General features: G+C 44.1%; 2 protein-coding genes across 3 annotated transcripts in view; both read right to left on the minus strand.

Annotated features, from left to right (window-relative positions):
• Window positions 1–1,402: 1,402 nt before the first annotated feature.
• On the minus strand, window positions 1,403–4,422 carry LOC119179749 (COMM domain-containing protein 5). The gene is made up of 7 exons (XM_037430877.2): window positions 4,263–4,422; window positions 3,853–4,013; window positions 3,727–3,755; window positions 3,539–3,589; window positions 3,351–3,446; window positions 3,190–3,265; window positions 1,403–1,570 (listed from the first exon to the last, which is right to left on the minus strand). The coding sequence occupies exons 1-7, from the start codon at window positions 4,390–4,392 to the stop codon at window positions 1,460–1,462; spliced, it is 654 nt and encodes a 217-aa protein (XP_037286774.2). The 5' UTR covers window positions 4,393–4,422; the 3' UTR covers window positions 1,403–1,459.
• Window positions 4,423–8,939: 4,517 nt separating this feature from the next.
• hiw (MYC binding protein highwire) overlaps window positions 8,940–17,861 on the minus strand; it is a 169,108-nt gene continuing 160,186 nt past the window's right edge. For both annotated transcript variants that reach the window (XM_075882117.1, XM_075882116.1), the window contains exon 78: window positions 8,940–9,141. In XM_075882117.1, coding sequence (XP_075738232.1) covers window positions 9,026–9,141 — 116 coding nt within the window. In that variant the 3' untranslated portion in view covers window positions 8,940–9,025. The remainder of the gene's footprint in view (window positions 9,142–17,861) is intronic.

Genomic DNA, 17,861 nt, shown 5'->3' on the forward strand with positions numbered 1-17,861 from the left:
TAGTGGTTAAAATGCTACTCCACAAAGTTATTACTTCTGGCATAGTAGGTACTTCTCTTCTCCAAAAAAGGATGATTTATGGTGCAGTGGATACATTCAAACTTATTTACCTGCAACAGACCCACCAAGAAAGCTTACAGTAAGCTTATTAAGTGAAAGAAGCACTGTTTTCACACCTTTCAACATCATAAAAGTTTTAAAAAATAAAGTCCGATTCTACAGTGTTTTTCAACACCTGATCCTTCGAAGCAGGGTTTATTGGTGCATGTAGTACTTGAGCAAGAGGCCCATAGTTGCTGAAAGTAGGCTACGACAACCAACACTCCAATCGCAGCATTGGCGCCAACAGCTCGCGCTCGGCTCTTCCTGATAAGGTGGTGATTCACGGTGGCATAGTGTTCTTCCTCCCTAAAACACCCTAGAAACAAAGGGGAGCCATGCTGGTGAGTCAAGGCGACAACACAAGGAAGGGGTCACAATATGGCTTTAGCTGACAGATGTGAACTGCCTCGCGACTAAGGTGATGCCTGTTGGTCGATGACTGGATCGATTACGTTCATCGTATGAGATGAAGGTTTTACGACGCGGCAAAGACCATGATACTTTGAAGAAAACTTGAACGACAGTCTCCAGTGCTAGTCCTTGTGCCAATAAATCTCTTGGCAGAGAAGTGGAGATACAGGGTACTCAACCTGGAACTCCACAAGAGGAGACTGCCCGCTTCCCCAGAAATGGCTGAGGAAAACACTCAGCAAGGCATGACCCAACCTCTGATGGTCATTATGCCTACCGTGGCATATTGTTCTTTTTCCTCCCTACACTTTGCACAAAAGTGGTGGCTGGCAATGCATTTGCTTCACCCTAGCAAACTTAACCAAAATAAAAAAGCGGAGGACATACATCTTCAAAATAAGGCACATATACACTTGTTTCCAATATAATTTAGTAGGTGATGCTCATTTTGTCATCAGTTACTCAACCACTCATTTTTTAATAGAGAAAGTGAAGTTGATGATCAACTTTTCTGTTGCAGGCTTTTGCAACCAGATCCCACAATTTGCAACATTGTCACCAAGTTGACAAGTGGCAATGTTGAAAGTGTCAGCTCATGAGCAGGTTTCGCAGCTATACCATCTATTCATAACGCTGAGCAACATTCGAAGAGCGTCTGCATGGATCTGCACTGCATTATTTTCGCACAAGCAACGAATAGTGACTGTAGTTTATTTTCCATCATTTCTCACTTCTAAAAAGCAATAATTTCAGTGAGTTGAAGTTCAACAGTACAGCACAACAGACAAGGCTGACCGCACAAAATATGTTACTGCTCACAACTATATTGTTCCTTTTGTGCCTGTGTGTTATCTAGCACAATGAAAAGCATTAGTAATGGCCTAAGAAATAGACATCTTACAAACATCTTTTATTATAATATTAGTTCTACTCCACAATGTAGTTTTCATTGCTGCAAATGCAGTGGCATTTTTTCGACCTTCTTCTCAAGCTCTTCCATTTCTTTCAATGCTGTGGCAACAGCATGACGTAGCTTGTGAAACTCTGCTCTCTGAACCTGCATGAAAATGCACAGAAAAAAGGTTTGTTTGAATAGCTTTATTTCAATGGTGGTCAGAAAGCTGCATAAAAAAAGCAATCATGCAAGTTATAAGATTATAGAGGCAAACTGCATGTGATATATTTATGTGCATATACAAATAAATCTTGGTCATAAAACGTTGTTTGGATTGAGCTCAGGGTGCAAATGCTTATACAAAAGGGAGCCCCAGCAAAAAATATAAAATTGATGTCTCCTTTTCATATGTGCATGTACTTTTGATTAATTTAGAATCGGTTACAGGAATATACTTCATTTATATATTATATTCCGAGTTTTCATATGCCACACCAATGCCTAAGGCAAGGCATATCATAGCAAGGCAATACAGTACTTTGACCACCTTAAGTTTCCTGTAACTCTTCTCCTCAATGCACTTAAGGCATCAAATCAATTTGATCAGCACTTATTGACCAACTAATAAAAACTGCCGTATGAAAGCTTCCACGAGCCATGCCATGCATTATCTCAAATAAAGGTTAAACTTTTATTTTTCAGTAATAATTGTCCATTCCCAGCAGAATCGAGAGCCTCAGAAAGTAAATTTACGCTTGGTGCAATTGTTGAAAATGGCATTTATAGCTACAAGAACGTCCCCAACCAAACAACATAAAATGGTTGCATTGCTTAACACAACGATCTCATTACAGCAGCAACAATGGAGACATGGGAACTTCTGTTTGGCTGTCCAATTTTGTGCCCTCAGGAGGAAGACTTTTCGCTAAAATTAGCATGTAAAAATACCTCTAAACAAAATGAAAATAAGCATAACTGATTATACAAAGAATACAACATACACATAATGAAAACTTATTGAGAGGCATTATAAAATTAACATTAAAAGGCATCCCTGCTGAATGGCCTACCTTCTATGATCAGTGGTCTGCCAGCTTTACCAGCACACCACTGAACATAGTTTTCAAAACAAAATAAGACAATGTGCATCCATTTGGCTTGTGACTCAAACTGGTCATATCAATTAATGTGAGATGCATTATCATTTGTTGCCCACAGAGAACAGGTATAAGCTAGAAGTTGAATCTGGTCTGAGAAAATAGCCAAGAAAAAAAAGTTGAAAGTTTAGTCCTCCACGAGCACAGGTTTAGATAATATGACAGTTTCATGACCATGAACAGTTTAAGGAATTAGGAATGGATGACCGGCAAAAGGTTAGCGACATGTGTAAATTTAATGAGGATCCGAAAATTGAAAAATGGCACATTTGTTTAGGGCTGGGGATTCGAGTGACATTTGCCACCTTCAGAAAAAATAGGCAAAGGTGGTGACCATAGGCACCGAATGTCAGAAGCTGGTATAGCGTCTGGATTCCGCTATGTTGGGCTGTTGAGCTTTGTGTTTTTCATCTTCAAAAATTAAACGAACAGTGTTATGGCAGACGCATATGCATGGAAACACTTGGGTTGATGCGTGCAATGTTTCACGGCTTTATTAATTTACGTCGCAATATGCAAAAACAAGAAAACATTGGCCTAACAGCCCAAGATGGCAGCACCCAGATGCCTTACATTTAGTCAATAGCAAACTCAAGTTTTTGCAACCTGATTTGTGTAACTCACTTCGAAAGTGTGAACTTCACCGTCAGATGTCTCCATCTCCATCTGTATGGCAGGTTCGAGAACCCTGCTCAAGGCACTGAAATAAGTGTGGCATCCCAGTTAGCAAGCAGTCTCTTAAGACTAATAGAGCATGATGAGGAGATCTCAACACATGCTCTCACTTTGTTGATATGGTAACGTCGACTCTCCATTTCAGGCTCGCAAGTGTCGGGTATTTAGGGCCTTGTTCAAGACTGTGCTGGTCAATGTTGTCCCTTCTGTGAAAAACGAATGTTCGATAACAAATCTGGGGTGTTAAAATGAACTGCTAGCTTTTGCAACTTGACTGTTTGATATGTATCCGACACACCTGGACCCAAAGACCACACTGACCAAGTCTCCTGCGAATTCTGGTGGGATACTGAAAGAGAAAAAAATTAACAAATAAGAATAAAATTGATTACTACTGTCTCAAGCAAGGTGTGCTCAAGTAAATAACATGAGTATGAACAACAAAAATATTGAAATTTTTTGTCACTCTTCAAGGAATTTACTTACCGCAGTGCGTCAAGGTCTTCTCTAAAAGCCTGTAGGAGGCATAAGAAGCAAAAAAAATAACCCTAATTATAGAAAGTGAGAGCTGACATTGCCAATAAATGACAGTACGTGTCACAAATAACCCACCTCCTGCTTCAATACTGAAGACGGTAGCTTCAAAGCAGCCCGAAGCAGTGTGTGCAGCGCACTGTAGACCTCATCCAACGTGTCTGGGTCAGCCGAACGGGACCGCAATTCATCGTAAACACTAGGGTTTACCTCTCTGCCTTCGAAGTCGGCGACAGCAACTGAAATAAACGATAACTTCTAATGAAAGTCCGACAAGATGTCCTTTGGGCTGCGGACATAAATGGCGTACATGTGTGAACACATTGTGGTGTACTAACAATCGCACGCTTTTTAAGTACGCTTGTCGTTCACTGCGAGCTCTGCACACGCAAGTTTTAACGTCTAGTTTCAGATGTAGACCACCTGACACGCCTCCCGGTGAGCTTGCGATGCCGGTGCGGGAACTCTCGAAAAACAGAGACATTCACCTTTCAGAAGGCCACGGTAAAGCTGTTTTTCCATGCTTGGCAGCAACTTTTTCAGACATTTTACTTCCTTGGGAATCGTAGGCCCTAAAAACAGCACTCTATCTGTCGCAATGCCCACTCCCGCCGCCATTTTTAAACACCTGCAAGCTATGTGGCTGCTAACGGATTATTAGCGTTTTTGGCTTGGACTTGAAGCTTTCTTGTAGCTGTCATTATGGCGGGAAACTTGTGGCGGAATAAAGCTATTCAAACAGCACAACATGCCCTGTACTTTATCCACTTCATTATCTACTGGTTTTCATTACGGTTGCACCCAAAATAATGCTAGCACCGATAATTGTGACAAATTTAGAATCACTTTGAAGCGCCTGCCTATAATCACAAGAGACGAGTGCCCAAACATGGGGGAGCATTCAAGATCACGTGCACTCAAGCTTTTGTGATGTTGAAAGCACGGTTATCAAATTAACGACCCTGTATGCAGTGAGGAATGAAACCACTCAAGGGCTTCACTATAAGTTAAGCTTATTGACAGCCTGTTCTTCAGGGAAAAAAAAATCATCCTTATTGCAAGCAGCCTCAACTACCTAGAGAGTCGCCAGACAACAGAGCAAGAGGGGCAAGGAACAACAGCCCTCATTGGGTGCCACAGCCGTGGTATATTGTGAGCTGCCCACAAATCTTCTGTGGCGTCAACAATAATAGATTTACTTTACACACAGCCACTATTTACACCAGACCAGTGGCGATGTTGTGAAGTGCTGCCAACTCATATGAGCACTCAGGCTTACATTAAAACCAAATTAAAATATTGTGGGTTTTTGTTATGTGCTTCTTCTCACCTATACACTATCATAATCATCATCTTTCTGGCTCTCTGTCCTCATCTTCGCCAGGTGTCCCTACCATCATCATCACGTGTGTGCGCCCACTCTGCCTCAGTCTGCCTGTTCGTTGCCGAATCCTTGGGGGAAATAAACGCCATCTAAACCAAGATGTCATACGTGGTGTAGGTGTAGGGTTTGTCCTTAAAAGCAAGGTTTGTCACTAAAAACTGGTCAGTATGGTCCGTGTATACAGGATAATGAAACAACATGAACACCCGAAGGGTTCAATGTTGGTGTCGGGGGCTCTTTAATAAGCACTTTGTATATTCTAATTATTAGAATTTTATAAACATGCACCGCTACAGGTTACTGCGTGCAGCCACAACAAATTGTCACTTGCCCTTATTTCACAACAAAGCATTGTTTTGGGACGTTACTGGTGCGACCAATCTGATTAGCTTGTACGAGAGAGAAAATGCAACTAGTTGGGTTTGCAACAGCACCTGTTGGTGCAGTGATCACCCAGCTAAACACAGGGCATGGCTTCATGCTCAGCGGTGCCCCAGTTAAGGATTGCGGCAGGTGATGATAATAATTGCTGGGGTTTAGCGTCTCAAAACTACGATATGATTATGAGAGATACCATAGAAGAGGGCTCCAAAAATGTTGACCCCCCGGGGTTCTTTAGCATGCACCTAAATCAATTTACACGGGGGTTAGCATGATGCTCAGCCCTGACCACTCAAGCAGAGAAGTTGAGAAGGGAGAATGGTTTTGGAGAAAAGTAAACCTCAGTCACGTATTCATTCAAACTGCTTCACTCACAGCGACCCTGCATCACTTTTTTAAGTAATCGTTAAATGGCTCCATTAAGAAGCTCACTGCCTCACAAATTGACTGAAAAAAGAAATCTTGTTTGTCAGAGCTAGCAGAGCCAGAGAGATTTGTCGGACGCTTCAAACACCTTTTCTCTCCTTTTACACCAGTGGGCGTGCCGAAAGCTACACAAAGCTGTGACAAAAGGGGCAAGAAGATGCACCTGTTCATCAGCATGTGCCCTCACCTTGTGCACTTTTCCCATAGTATTCGCAGCTTACTCTCAGTGGGATAGCGAGCACGAGCATGTGGCGGCATCTTGTGGCGCCTGTAATAACTATGCAGCTCATGACATTCAAATCAGCCAATGGCAGTCAGCCATCGAACCTCGGGTTCATCATGCACCTCGGGACTGGCCACTGTGGTTTAGAGGTTAACACACTCGGCGGTTGACCCACAGGTCGCAGAATCGAATCCCGGCCACGCCAGCTGCATTTTAGATGAAGGCAAAAATGCTTGAGGCCCGTGTGCTTACATTTGGGTGCGTGTTAAAGAACCCCAGATACGTAGTCAAAATTTCCGGAGCCCTTTACTACATCTCTCATAATAATAAAATGGTTTTGAAACATTAAACCTTAACAATTATTATTAAGATGCAACTCGGGTTCATGAACAAATGATGCCATAAATCTCAGCTTCATGGCATGATTTTTTGAGGGAGAAGGAAACAATTTATAGCTGACCTTGAGAAGTAAATGCAAACTCCAGGCCATTACTGCACTATACTATTTGAATCGCATGTTCTCAGGAGCCTTGACAACTGATCAGCAGGGTTTCTTGACCCTGTTGAAAAAGTTTTGCAGGATTAATTCAAATTAGGGTGAGAATTATTTGCCCTGGTCGTGACCTCACCAACTGCATAATTAAAAAAGAAAGGGTTAAAGCTCACACTAAGCCATGCAAAGCTCGACACACAATGAAGCTGATTTATGTGCCTAGGCAGAACTTGGCTTGAATTGGAAAGTAGCTAGGTTGAGCTTGACTTGAACTTGGCTGTAGCGAGGTTGTAGCATGTTTTGTCTCCTTCTCTGCCTTGTCCCCACTTCTCCACCTGCAATACTTGTCTTTGACAAGGACTGCGATGATTTGAATGTCACTCAAAGGCTTTGTAGCCACTTGTTGGGCTAGCTGTTGTCCTTTTTTATTTTTAGTGGACTTGTGGTGAGTAGTGGGATTAACCCAATCTTTTGGCACATGGTTGCTTATGATGATAAGCATTACAAGTTTAAGATAATATGAGATACAATATACGATTTGCTAAACAACTTCACAGTTAGAAACTTTTTCATGGACCCTTTAAAATGTCTCTGTGCATCAGAGATTAGAAAGGGAGGACAGAGACTTTAGAAGTGTTCTTCAAGTGAAGTTGCCAGGGAATGAAGAGCATGAATTATTTGCGGAGGCATTGACCATAAAGAACAAATGTGGACACACAACCTACAGGCAATAGGTGTCAATCTATGCAAGTGGCTTACACATAGAACTAAACCTGTGCGTGGATCAGCATTTAGTAAGTTCTTCCTGCATAAATATAATGGAAGCTGAAACTTAGAGAATCGACAGGCCAGGTCTCAGAAATCTTCTAGCTGAGAGGTGCTGTGGCAAGATCAGATGGAATAGTAGAGGGGTATGATAGAAGCAGTGCCACGACTCATAAGGCATAATACTTTCGTTGCTATCAGTTGTAAGTCCATCGAGAAAAGGCAGCATATTTTTTTTGGCTATGTGTGCATACTCATATCATCCATAATATAGCTGGCGCTACAGTATCAAGCAATGACTACCATACCTGCCATAGCAGCATGAAAACTTGGGATTGTAAATTACTGAGACAGAAACATTTGCAATGCGCTGTCGCTACTTCCGTACACAGCAAATGCAAAAGCATGGCGTTTCAGAGCCTCCACCATTGTCTTTTCAGCATCTGCAGTCACTTCCCCGATGATGACAATGCTCGTACGTCCGCACTCGTACCGCTTCGCGTCCTTGCACCTCGGGAACATTTTCAGAAATGGTCCTCCAAGATCACTTACACTTAGCGGCGAGTTGCATTCCGCAAGGAATCCCGTGAATAGGCATTCTGGGTGGATCACACTGTCTTCACAAGATGAATGTAGCTCTGATGCTTTTGTGAAGCAATATGTCGAACTTGCCATCGTGCGAAAAACTTGCAATAAGAATTTGTACTTGCCACCTTTCCCCGAAGTCACGAAGCACGAAAACTTAGTTGCATATGAGTTCAGAAACACTTACAAGTACTTCTTTGCTTTTGACACCACCATCAACCTTCCCACTGAACTCGGGGAAACGCGCAACCCCACAACTACGTAACATAACTGACACCTATAGGCAAGCGGCGTCGGCCTATAGCGTACAAAATGTGGGAGCCAATGCAGACAGATACAAAAGCTATGGTACTGTTTCCCACACCTTCTTTCGGTTCAGTACGGTGTTGAGCGGGTCTCACAGCCACCGGCCTTTGCCCAGATGTGCAGTATTACACTGCCAAAAATACTTCGTGGTATTCTACAGTATAGCTACAGCAAAATAGAAACGTGGTGGCAAGTTTTCTTTCACAGCACTGCAGCTGTCGCAGCAGGAAAGGCTGATATACACACGAGTGATTAAAAAAAAACTCTACAGCGGCGACAACTTTTTGGGCGATTCGAGATAGCATTTGTGTACAATCGAGAGATTAGGTCAAAATTCAGGAGACTCCCTGACAATTCGGGAGATCTGGCAAGTATGCACTTCTATCAATGCTTCTGCTACTGCATTACATACAGCATGATTCATCATCATTATGGCAAGGGGCATTCACCTACATCAGAAAGTTCCTTCTTTTATAGCATCTACTGCTTCCTGCCTAGCCTGTAAACGCACATGAGAAGCAAAGCATCCTCAAAAGTGATAAGTTGACAACACTCCACACTCTCCCAAAAGTGTTCTCAGTCAAGAATCAGCACACAAGGAGTCAATGCATAACCTTGCATATTATTTTCATATATAATACATGACCAGAAAAAAAGAACACCAAATGTTCCTTAGATCACATGATTTCTAGAAAGTGTGTGTGTTCCGACACACTCCACATCCCAGGGCAAATTCTTCACCCGTAGGTGGGTGCTTGATGTGAAGAGGGCACTCTTCCCCTTCTAGCTGCTTCGCCTTAGGTCCTGCAGAGAGCCCATCAGAAAAACTTCCATAAGTGACAAGTAGCACACAAAAATCTGAGCAGAATGCTGAACCAGGTATGCTAAACACGTAGCTCATAAAATGTATAGCAGAATATGTTCAAATGATATTAGGCTACGTCTATGTGTGTACCACCATAACTAGGACCTAATTAACTAGAGGTTAAAATGAAAAATGAACATAAGCCATGAAAGCAAGCACCAAACTGTTATGACACGTAGGTGTGGCCATTGCCAACTTTGCTTCTTGGTAGTGGTTTACATGCTATGTGTGGTTAATCTTGAACCACATCTCTATGCTCAGTCAATAGAAGCGTGAACAGCAATGGAAAACCAAATGTGCAACTGTGCTCTCTGTGGGAGATAAGCAGAAATAACCGTCTCACATGGGCATGACAAATCCCATTCAGTTGGTATAGGCTCAAACTCCCCGAAGATTAAATTGTTTTGCATAACTGCCACACGTACAAATGTAATGATGTTTGACCCAATGATGTCAGCCACAGCATCTTTTGAAATGAGTAATTCCAAAGTAATAATGAAAAATAAACATGAATTACAAGTTCGATTTCCCTTCGAGACCACTGAAGTTTGGAAGATAGGCATATTATGGTTTTGTGGGCTTGAGCTGGTTGCTCTCTTTTGCATGATTGCAGCTGGCCATAGCTACTATGGCCATGGCATGTTGAATTTGAAGCACAGAAGCAATGTGGCACCCATTGCGTTGAAGCTGTTCCTATGCCGACATAGAGAAGTTTGCCATATACAGTGAAAGCTCGTTAATTCACACCTCAATAATTCGAAATTTTGGATAATTCGAAATGGTCGCCGCAGTCTGGTCCGCAGTGCATAGGAGACCATGTGTAAAACAATTCGTTAATTCGAACAGAAATGGCTGCCTCTACGGATAATTCGAAGCCCGCGTCGCCGAGCGCCATCATCGTCAAACACTAGTGGAAGCTTTTACGGTCGAACGATAGGTGGCACGACCAGTTTTTTCGAGCTTTAAGTGGCCTCCGAGCAAAGGGCGAGCAAAGTATGACCTCCAAAATCCAGGGAGCAATTTTTTTTTTTTTCGTAGCCCTCCCACTATCTCAGCGCCTGGCGCCACTTGTACGCGGGATCCACGGGACGCTGAGGAGTCGGCGGAGTAGTCCTAGCAGTCCTAGGCCACTCCCGGCAGTGTCACTTTGTTCCTCGAGCACATCGTTAGTTCACGCCGTCAAGCCGTCTTATTCCGCATCGAAGTTGCAAGATGCCGCGGGGAAACTACTGCGCGAAGACTGTTAAGGAGAAGGTGGAGATTTTGCGAAAGGTTGACCAAGGGAACTCGAGCAAATACGAAATTGCGAGGAAGCACGGCATACATCCGAGCACGTTGTCAACCTACATACGCAACAGGACGGCCATTGAAAACGCCTATGAGGCCGAGGATTTTGGCGCCAGTCGAAAAAGGCTCAGGACAGCAAAGTTCCCGGAACTGGAGTCAGATTTGATTATCTGGGTTAAAGAAATGAGAGCCCAGAGTATCGCATCGAGCGGCCCTATCATCGTGGTCAAGGCAGCCGATTTCGCCCTGCGCTTGGACATTGAAGACTTTGTCGCCTCCGAGGGATGGTTTCATCGTTTCAGAGAGCGGCACAATCTCGTATTCCGCACGTTATCCGGCGAGGCAAAGGAAGTGGACGCCGAAACATGCGCTACTTGAAGAAGCGACACCCTGCAGCAGTACTTGGAGAGCTACTCACCACAGGATGTGTTTAACGTTGACGAGACAGCGTTATTTTTCAAGTTGCAGCCAGACAAGACGATCACCTACAAGGGAGACAGCTGTCCCGGCGGCAAGCGCAGCAAAGAGCAAAGAGTGTGTCACTGTTCTGGTCGCCGCAAATATGACCGGTACGGAAAAGGTCCCCCTTTTTGTGATTGGCAAAGCACTCAAGCCATGGTGCTTCAAAAACATTCGCTCACTGCCGACGGAGTACGCCGCAAACAAGAAAGCCTGGATGACAGGTGACCTATTCAAGAAGTGGCTACTGAAAATCGACAGGCGAATGGAACTGGGCGGCAGACGCGTTCTTCTTGTCGTCGACAACTGTTCGGCGCACAAAGTCGACGTTGAGCTGAGAGCAACTAAGTTGGTGTTCCTTCCGGCAAATACGACTGCGGCCCTACAGCCAATGGACCCGAGTGTGATAAGGAACATTAAGTGCTTTTATAGGCGTCACGTGCTGGAGAGAATGATTTTGTGCGCGGGCGACAGGAAGGACTTCGGCATTACGCTGCTCACTGCCATGCACATGTTGGTGCGCGCATTGGAACAGGTGACCGCGACCACAATCGCAAACTGTTTCAGCCACAGTGGATTTGCAGCTGGAAGTGCGCAGGATAGTTGTGACGTCGACGTGAATGGGGCTGAGGAGCTCATGCCAGCGGCGTTGCGTGACACTCTTCGGGGCGTACGTTTTGCCGATTATGTTGAAGTTGACACCGGTGCATCGGTGTGTGGTGCCCTGACTGATGAGGACACTATCGCTCAAGTAGCCGGTGCGCAGCCTGATGTTGAAGAGCCAGAAGGTGAGGAAGACGAAAATGACGAAGCGCCTGTGTGCCCGTCAGCTTCTGCGGTGATGGAGGCACTTAATGTGGCGCGTCTCTTCTTCAGCTTTGAAGAGGGTGAAGAGGATTCCCTGCGCCGCGTCCGCGCGCTGGAACAGGGAGCCGCAGCTGTGGCATTCAGAGAAAAGAAGCAGATGGTCATCACCGACTTTTTTGGCCAAGAAATATTTTTCGTGCCCCCACCGCCGAAATCCACCCATTTTTGCTGACTTTCATTATTTTGAATTTTGTTTAATTCGAAATTGCTCAGCGTTCCCGTGGAATTTGAATTAACGAGCTTTTACTGTACAACTTCCAACATGAATGTCGCTGTTGACAGTTTTATATGATATTCTTTGCATGATTAAAGCTACTTTCATGCTTCAACTGCACGGGAAAACTACGGTGCTAAGGGTATGCATTTTGCAGTCAGTTCTGGCAAATGCTTCGGGTAGCGAGTCACTTTGCAGGAAAGTAGGTTATTTCTAAGCATATGAGAATGTCCAAATTTCGCATATTTTTCTAATAGTGCTTGTTATTCGATTCAATTAGCACTGGAATTTCATTATTTATACTATTCGAACTTTTTCGAAGACAAATACAGTCGACGTCGAATTGGCAGTGGCCCTTTCAAATTTTTAAAGAAAGAGACAGTGAACGAAATTTTTGCCATCAAGATTTTTAACCACATTGAAAGATTGGGTCCTTAAATCGATAGAGAACCTTCATTTCAAACAGAAAATAACGAAGTTAATGCGTTTTTCACACACTGTCATGTCTAGCAGCCGCTCAGTAAACTAGGTTACAAATGCTCGAAACGGTCGAGTCAACAATGCTAGCCAGTGCCCGCATCTCCAGGTTTCCCCTGAGATTCTCAAAGCTACTTCCCAAAGCAGCACCGGCAGTGAACAATGCTCCCAGCTGAAGTAAAGCATCAAAAGGAGAGGTGGTGAAAAGAAAGATGAGGACAGGAGCATGTGTGCCTCGGCAATTGTGACATGATGGCTTGCGAGCAGCCGGCGAACTGATGATACATCAAAATACTACCAAATCTTAAAAAAAAAAAAAACTCTGTTTATCGAAACAGTAACATCTTCCGAATAGAATTCTGACATTTTGTCAGTTTGTTTCAATTTTCTTTTTTTCAGTATCCTTTGCTTACGCTCCACCTCATCACACTTTCGCATTGCAGCAAAGCTGCCTTTCAAACTCTGCCAGTCTCAAAAGTATCAACTCTAGAAAAAGTTGGTTCCAACATGAAGATGATGAATGTGGCACAGGTGGGGGCTCAATTAGTGCTGCTTTGGACCTGAAATTTGGACAGGAAGCCTGAAAAATCAGATGCCAAAGATTTTTAGCATCCAAAATTGTCATGTATTTGACATCTATAAGATCGATTTCAAACTCTGGACTCTAAGGAAGCAAGCGCACCCTTGTCCGCCACATCATTCGGGCTTCAACAGAAGGAAATACCATCTCTGCCTTCAAGTGTAAAGTGTTGATGGCAACACTTTGGATGCACCAAATCATGCACATGAAGACTATTCAGCCTCTCCTTTGCTTCATTCTTGATAAGACAACTATGAAACACGATCCCCACAAGCACTTCATCAACCTAGCCAAAAGAAACACTTCCAAGTTGCTATCTCAGAAGAATATGCTTGGGAACTCTCTCCAGCTTTCTTTCTGCAATTATGCTTCGAAATATTAGAAAAATAAAAAAAATTCAAAAATATTTGGGAAATATTTCAATAATACTCAATTTGCTTCATACTTACACTGTAATATTCAAATTTGCTTCGCACCCAAAATATTGCTTTCACACACCTCTAGTTATTTCGTGACACAAACTTAAAATAGTGGTGAACTGTGCCGTCTGCGGAGATGGCAGCGCCGGATAGAGCTCGCCGAGTGCAGAGGGGAATGCGACCTGCAACCCTTTCGAAGTAAATGTGCTTGCGGCTCGTGCAGTTATGAGCACGGGCAATGGGCAGACCGTGCTAAACGACATTTTTTCGGCCCTCAATGTGTCTCGTCGTGGAATGCACAACAAAATGTACCAAGACTACGTCAAAACCAAGATGAACCCTGCCGTGATGAACGCATCCGTGGGTATTATGAGTGAGTGCGCAACAGCTGTGAATGCCATCTATCCTGAACTGAATTTCGGGAACCCCGGCAATATCGCAGTTTCCTTCGACGGGACTTGGCTCACTCGTGGCACTTTTATTTATTTTATTTATTTACATTTTATCTACATCGCCGTGAGGCATTACGTAGGGGAGGTACACATAATAATTTAACTACATAGTTTTCAATCAAAACAATAGATTCAACAAATAAAACAGCACTCAAAATATTTTAAGAAAAAAAACAACAAAAACACTCGAATATTGGTGAGTGAAAACAACGTCACAGTCATGCATTTGAAAACACGCACACGCTTCGAGACAGCAAACCATTCTTAGTGGCAGTGATATTGTAGAAGTTGTTACAATGAAGAAACAAAGGATTCATTATCAGTTTCATTGATGAGATCATCCGGTAGACGGTTCCATTCTTGTATTGTTTTTACGAAAAAAGAACTACCGAAAGAGTGGGTTTTGTAACGGTATTCTAATATTTTTCGTGAATGGTTCTGACGATTAGAGACGTACGTTGGTGTGAACAGATAATCAAGAGGGTTAATGGCATTTCCATTATAACATATACAATGAAGAAATTCAAGCCTGAGTTTCTGCCTCCTTACCATCAGTGTCTCCCATTTCAATGCTCGTTTCATTTCTGTGGTGCTTGCAAAGGAATTATAGTTGTTGCTAACAAATCTGGCTGCTTGGTTTTGAACTTTTTCCAACGAGTCAATCAAGTATTGCTGATGGGGATCCCAGATTACGCAAGCATACTCTAAAATAGGTCTTACATACATGAGATAAAGGGTTTGTTTCACGGTCTGTGAAGCTTGCCTGAAATTTCTGCGTATGAAGTATAGCATCCGGCCTGCCTTGGTAACAGTTATGTCAATGTGTTTATTCCACTTGAAATTGTTGGAAAAATAGACGCCCAGGTACTTATAATAGGATTCATTGCTAATTACTGAATTATTTATTTCGTATGTTGTGTCTAGTTTACTAATCTGGTTGGTGAATCATACACAGCAACATTTACGGACGTTTAGACTCATTTTCCACTTTTGGCACCACGTTGATATTCGGTACAGATCATGCTGCAAAATTTCAGCATCCTTGTGCGATTTAATCACTCTAAACACTACACAATCATCTGCGAATAACTTAATGTGAGAGGTAATACCATCGACTATGCTATTAATATAAATCAGGAAAAGCAAAGGTCCTAATACGCTTCCCTGTGGTACACCGGACGTAACGGTTACCGCGGATGATTTTGATCCGTTAAGCACTACGTTCTGCTGTCAATCGTTTAGATAGTTCTTTACCCAATTGATAACTTTAAGGTTTATGTTTGCAGAGAGCATTGCAAATTCTAACAGATTGTGTGGGACGGTGTCGAGAAGGAGGAGGAGGAAAAAACCTTTATTGATGCTGGCTGTGCCAGATAGCCCTTATCCCCACCGGGCTGGTTGACATCCCTAGTCCGGGACGTCATTAGTCGAGGCCGCCACCCGAGCCCACTGCACTAGAGTTCGCTGTTCCTCTGGTGTGGAGCTATTGAGTAGGGTCGTCTCCCAGTCCTCTTTGGTGGGGTTGGGAAAGGGGGTTAATTTTGGGTTCATTTGGCAGGCCCAGACCATATGGTAAGTGTTAGCCACTTCCCCACAGTACTGGCACTGCCCACTTATTTTAGGGTCATAATATTTTAGTATGGCTGGACAGAGCAGCGTATTTGTCTGTAGGCGCCGCAGGATGCGCTCCTCCGTTTTCGAGAGTCCCTTCGCTGGTGCGGGATACAAGCGGCGTTGCTCAATGTAGTATTCTTTGATTTTTCGAAACCGTGTTAAAGGTGTGGGACGTTCAGGTCTATCAGGGGAATGGGGAGTTTCCCGGGAAGTAAGCACGCGGGCCGCTGCATGTGCAGCCTCGTTACCCTGTAGACCCTGATGTCCCGTAGTCCATATAAGACGTTTTGGGGTAGGATCGCGGTTCCTGATGCTGAATTTTAAAAGTCTATTAGCCAATGGAGAGATTTCTTCTGCAAGATAGCTCTCGCAGGCTCTTCGAGAGTCTGTAACTATTTGTTTTGAGTTTGGATGGGATACTGCCAGTGCAATGGCCACCTCCTCCGCCTTACTTGAGCTTGTGACTTTGAAAGTGAGGCCGTCCACCTGCGTTCCTTGATGTATTACCGCCGCCGTGTAGTATCCCCTAGGTGACGGTCCGGCCACATCAACGTAATAGACCCCATTACGGGAGCCAAGTCGTTGTTCAAGTGCCTCAGCGCGCGCTTGCCTTCTACCCTGGTGCGCCTCCCTGGTCATATTGCGGGGAAGCGGGGACACCCAGAGTTTTGTTCTCCAAAGTTCAGTAATACGCTCCGCGTTTCCGATTTCGCATTCGTGCCGGATCAAGAGGCGGTCCAGTAGGCGCCGCCCAGGGGGCGTCTGCGTAAGACGCGTATATTGATTTGTGAGGTGGGCTTCTTGGAGCTCTTGTATAGAGTTAAAGACTCCCAAGGCAGAGAGTTTCTGATTTGAAGTGCTGATGGGTAAATCAAGTGTGCGCTTAATTACTTTCCTAAGAATAGCATCGACTCTGTTCTCTTCGTGTTTAGTCATTCGTAAGTACGGTATTGAATATAGAATCCTGCTAGTTACAAAAGCATTGGCGAGCCGAATCGCGTCCCTTCCTTGTAGCCCTCCGCGCTTGTTTGACACTCGGCGGATCATGTGCCCTACCTGTTCTCCAATTTTCCGTAGCTTGTCTAGCGTGGTGCTGTTTTTTGTTCTGTTGTGAATCAGAAGGCCAAGGATTCGTAGTTCTGAAACCTCTCGTATTGTTGATCCTGATACCATCAAGTTCAGGGTCGTCCTATCTTTAATGTTTTCTCTGATATGCAGAAATTCAGATTTGGTTGGAGCGCACTGCAACCCACACTGGGCCGCATAGTCCTCCACAATGGAGACGGCCTGCTGCAGGCAGTCTTCAATTTCTCCTAAACTGCCCCGATTCGTCCAGATTGTTATATCATCGGCGTATATTGCATGATATATTCCTTCCACTACTGCCAGTGCTTGCGGGAGCTTCATCATGGCAATGTTGAATAGCAGCGGAGACAGGACAGCTCCTTGCGGGGTTCCCCGCGTCCCATTTTGAATGGTCCATGTTCCTCGTTATCTATGCGAATGAACGCCAGTCTTTCAGAGAGGAAGTCTCTGGTGTAGGCAAATACTTTCTTACCGCAATGGACACTACTCAAGTTCTTCAGGATGCTTTCATGTTTAACGTTGTCGAATGCGCCTTTAAGGTCGAGTGCAAGAATTGCTCTGTCGTTGCGCGTCGAGGGAATTGGTTGGATAATTTCTCGTTTTAGTTGCAAAAGGATATCTTGCGCAGACAGGTGGGGCCTAAAGCTAAACATGGAATCTGCGAAATGCCCCTTGCTCTCGAGGTACGTGGCGAGACGGTCTCTAACCATTGTTTCCATCAATTTTCCGGCACATGAAGTTAATGATATAGGTCTGAGGTTGTCCGTGCTGATTTGCTTGCCTGGTTTGGGGATGAATGTGACAACTGCTGTTTTCCCTTCAGTTGGCAGTGGTTGGCCATCCCAGATCGCGTTAATGTATTGCAATAGATGCCGATAAGAATCGTCTGACAGATTTGCTAACAGTTTTACCGTGATCAGGTCTCGGCCCGGGGCAGTGCCCCTGCGCATTTTTTTCAGTGCTGCTTTCAGATCGCACATTTCAAAAGGGGCATCGAGCTGACTGTTTTCTCTACCTGCGTATTCATATGCGTTCCTGTTGGGATCCGTAGTCCGACATAGGTATCTAGCACACAAACCATCAGCCAGCTGGAAGTTGGTTCACTGAAAACTGTGCAGGGCTCGACGGAGCTGCTTTTGCGCTTCTCCTCGGGTTTGGGCTCTAGGTGTTTAAGTGTTTCGCTGTATATGATTTGCTCAAATAA

This window comes from Rhipicephalus microplus, chromosome 2 (genome assembly GCF_043290135.1).
Source record: "Rhipicephalus microplus isolate Deutch F79 chromosome 2, USDA_Rmic, whole genome shotgun sequence".
Taxonomy (NCBI): domain Eukaryota; kingdom Metazoa; phylum Arthropoda; class Arachnida; order Ixodida; family Ixodidae; genus Rhipicephalus; species Rhipicephalus microplus.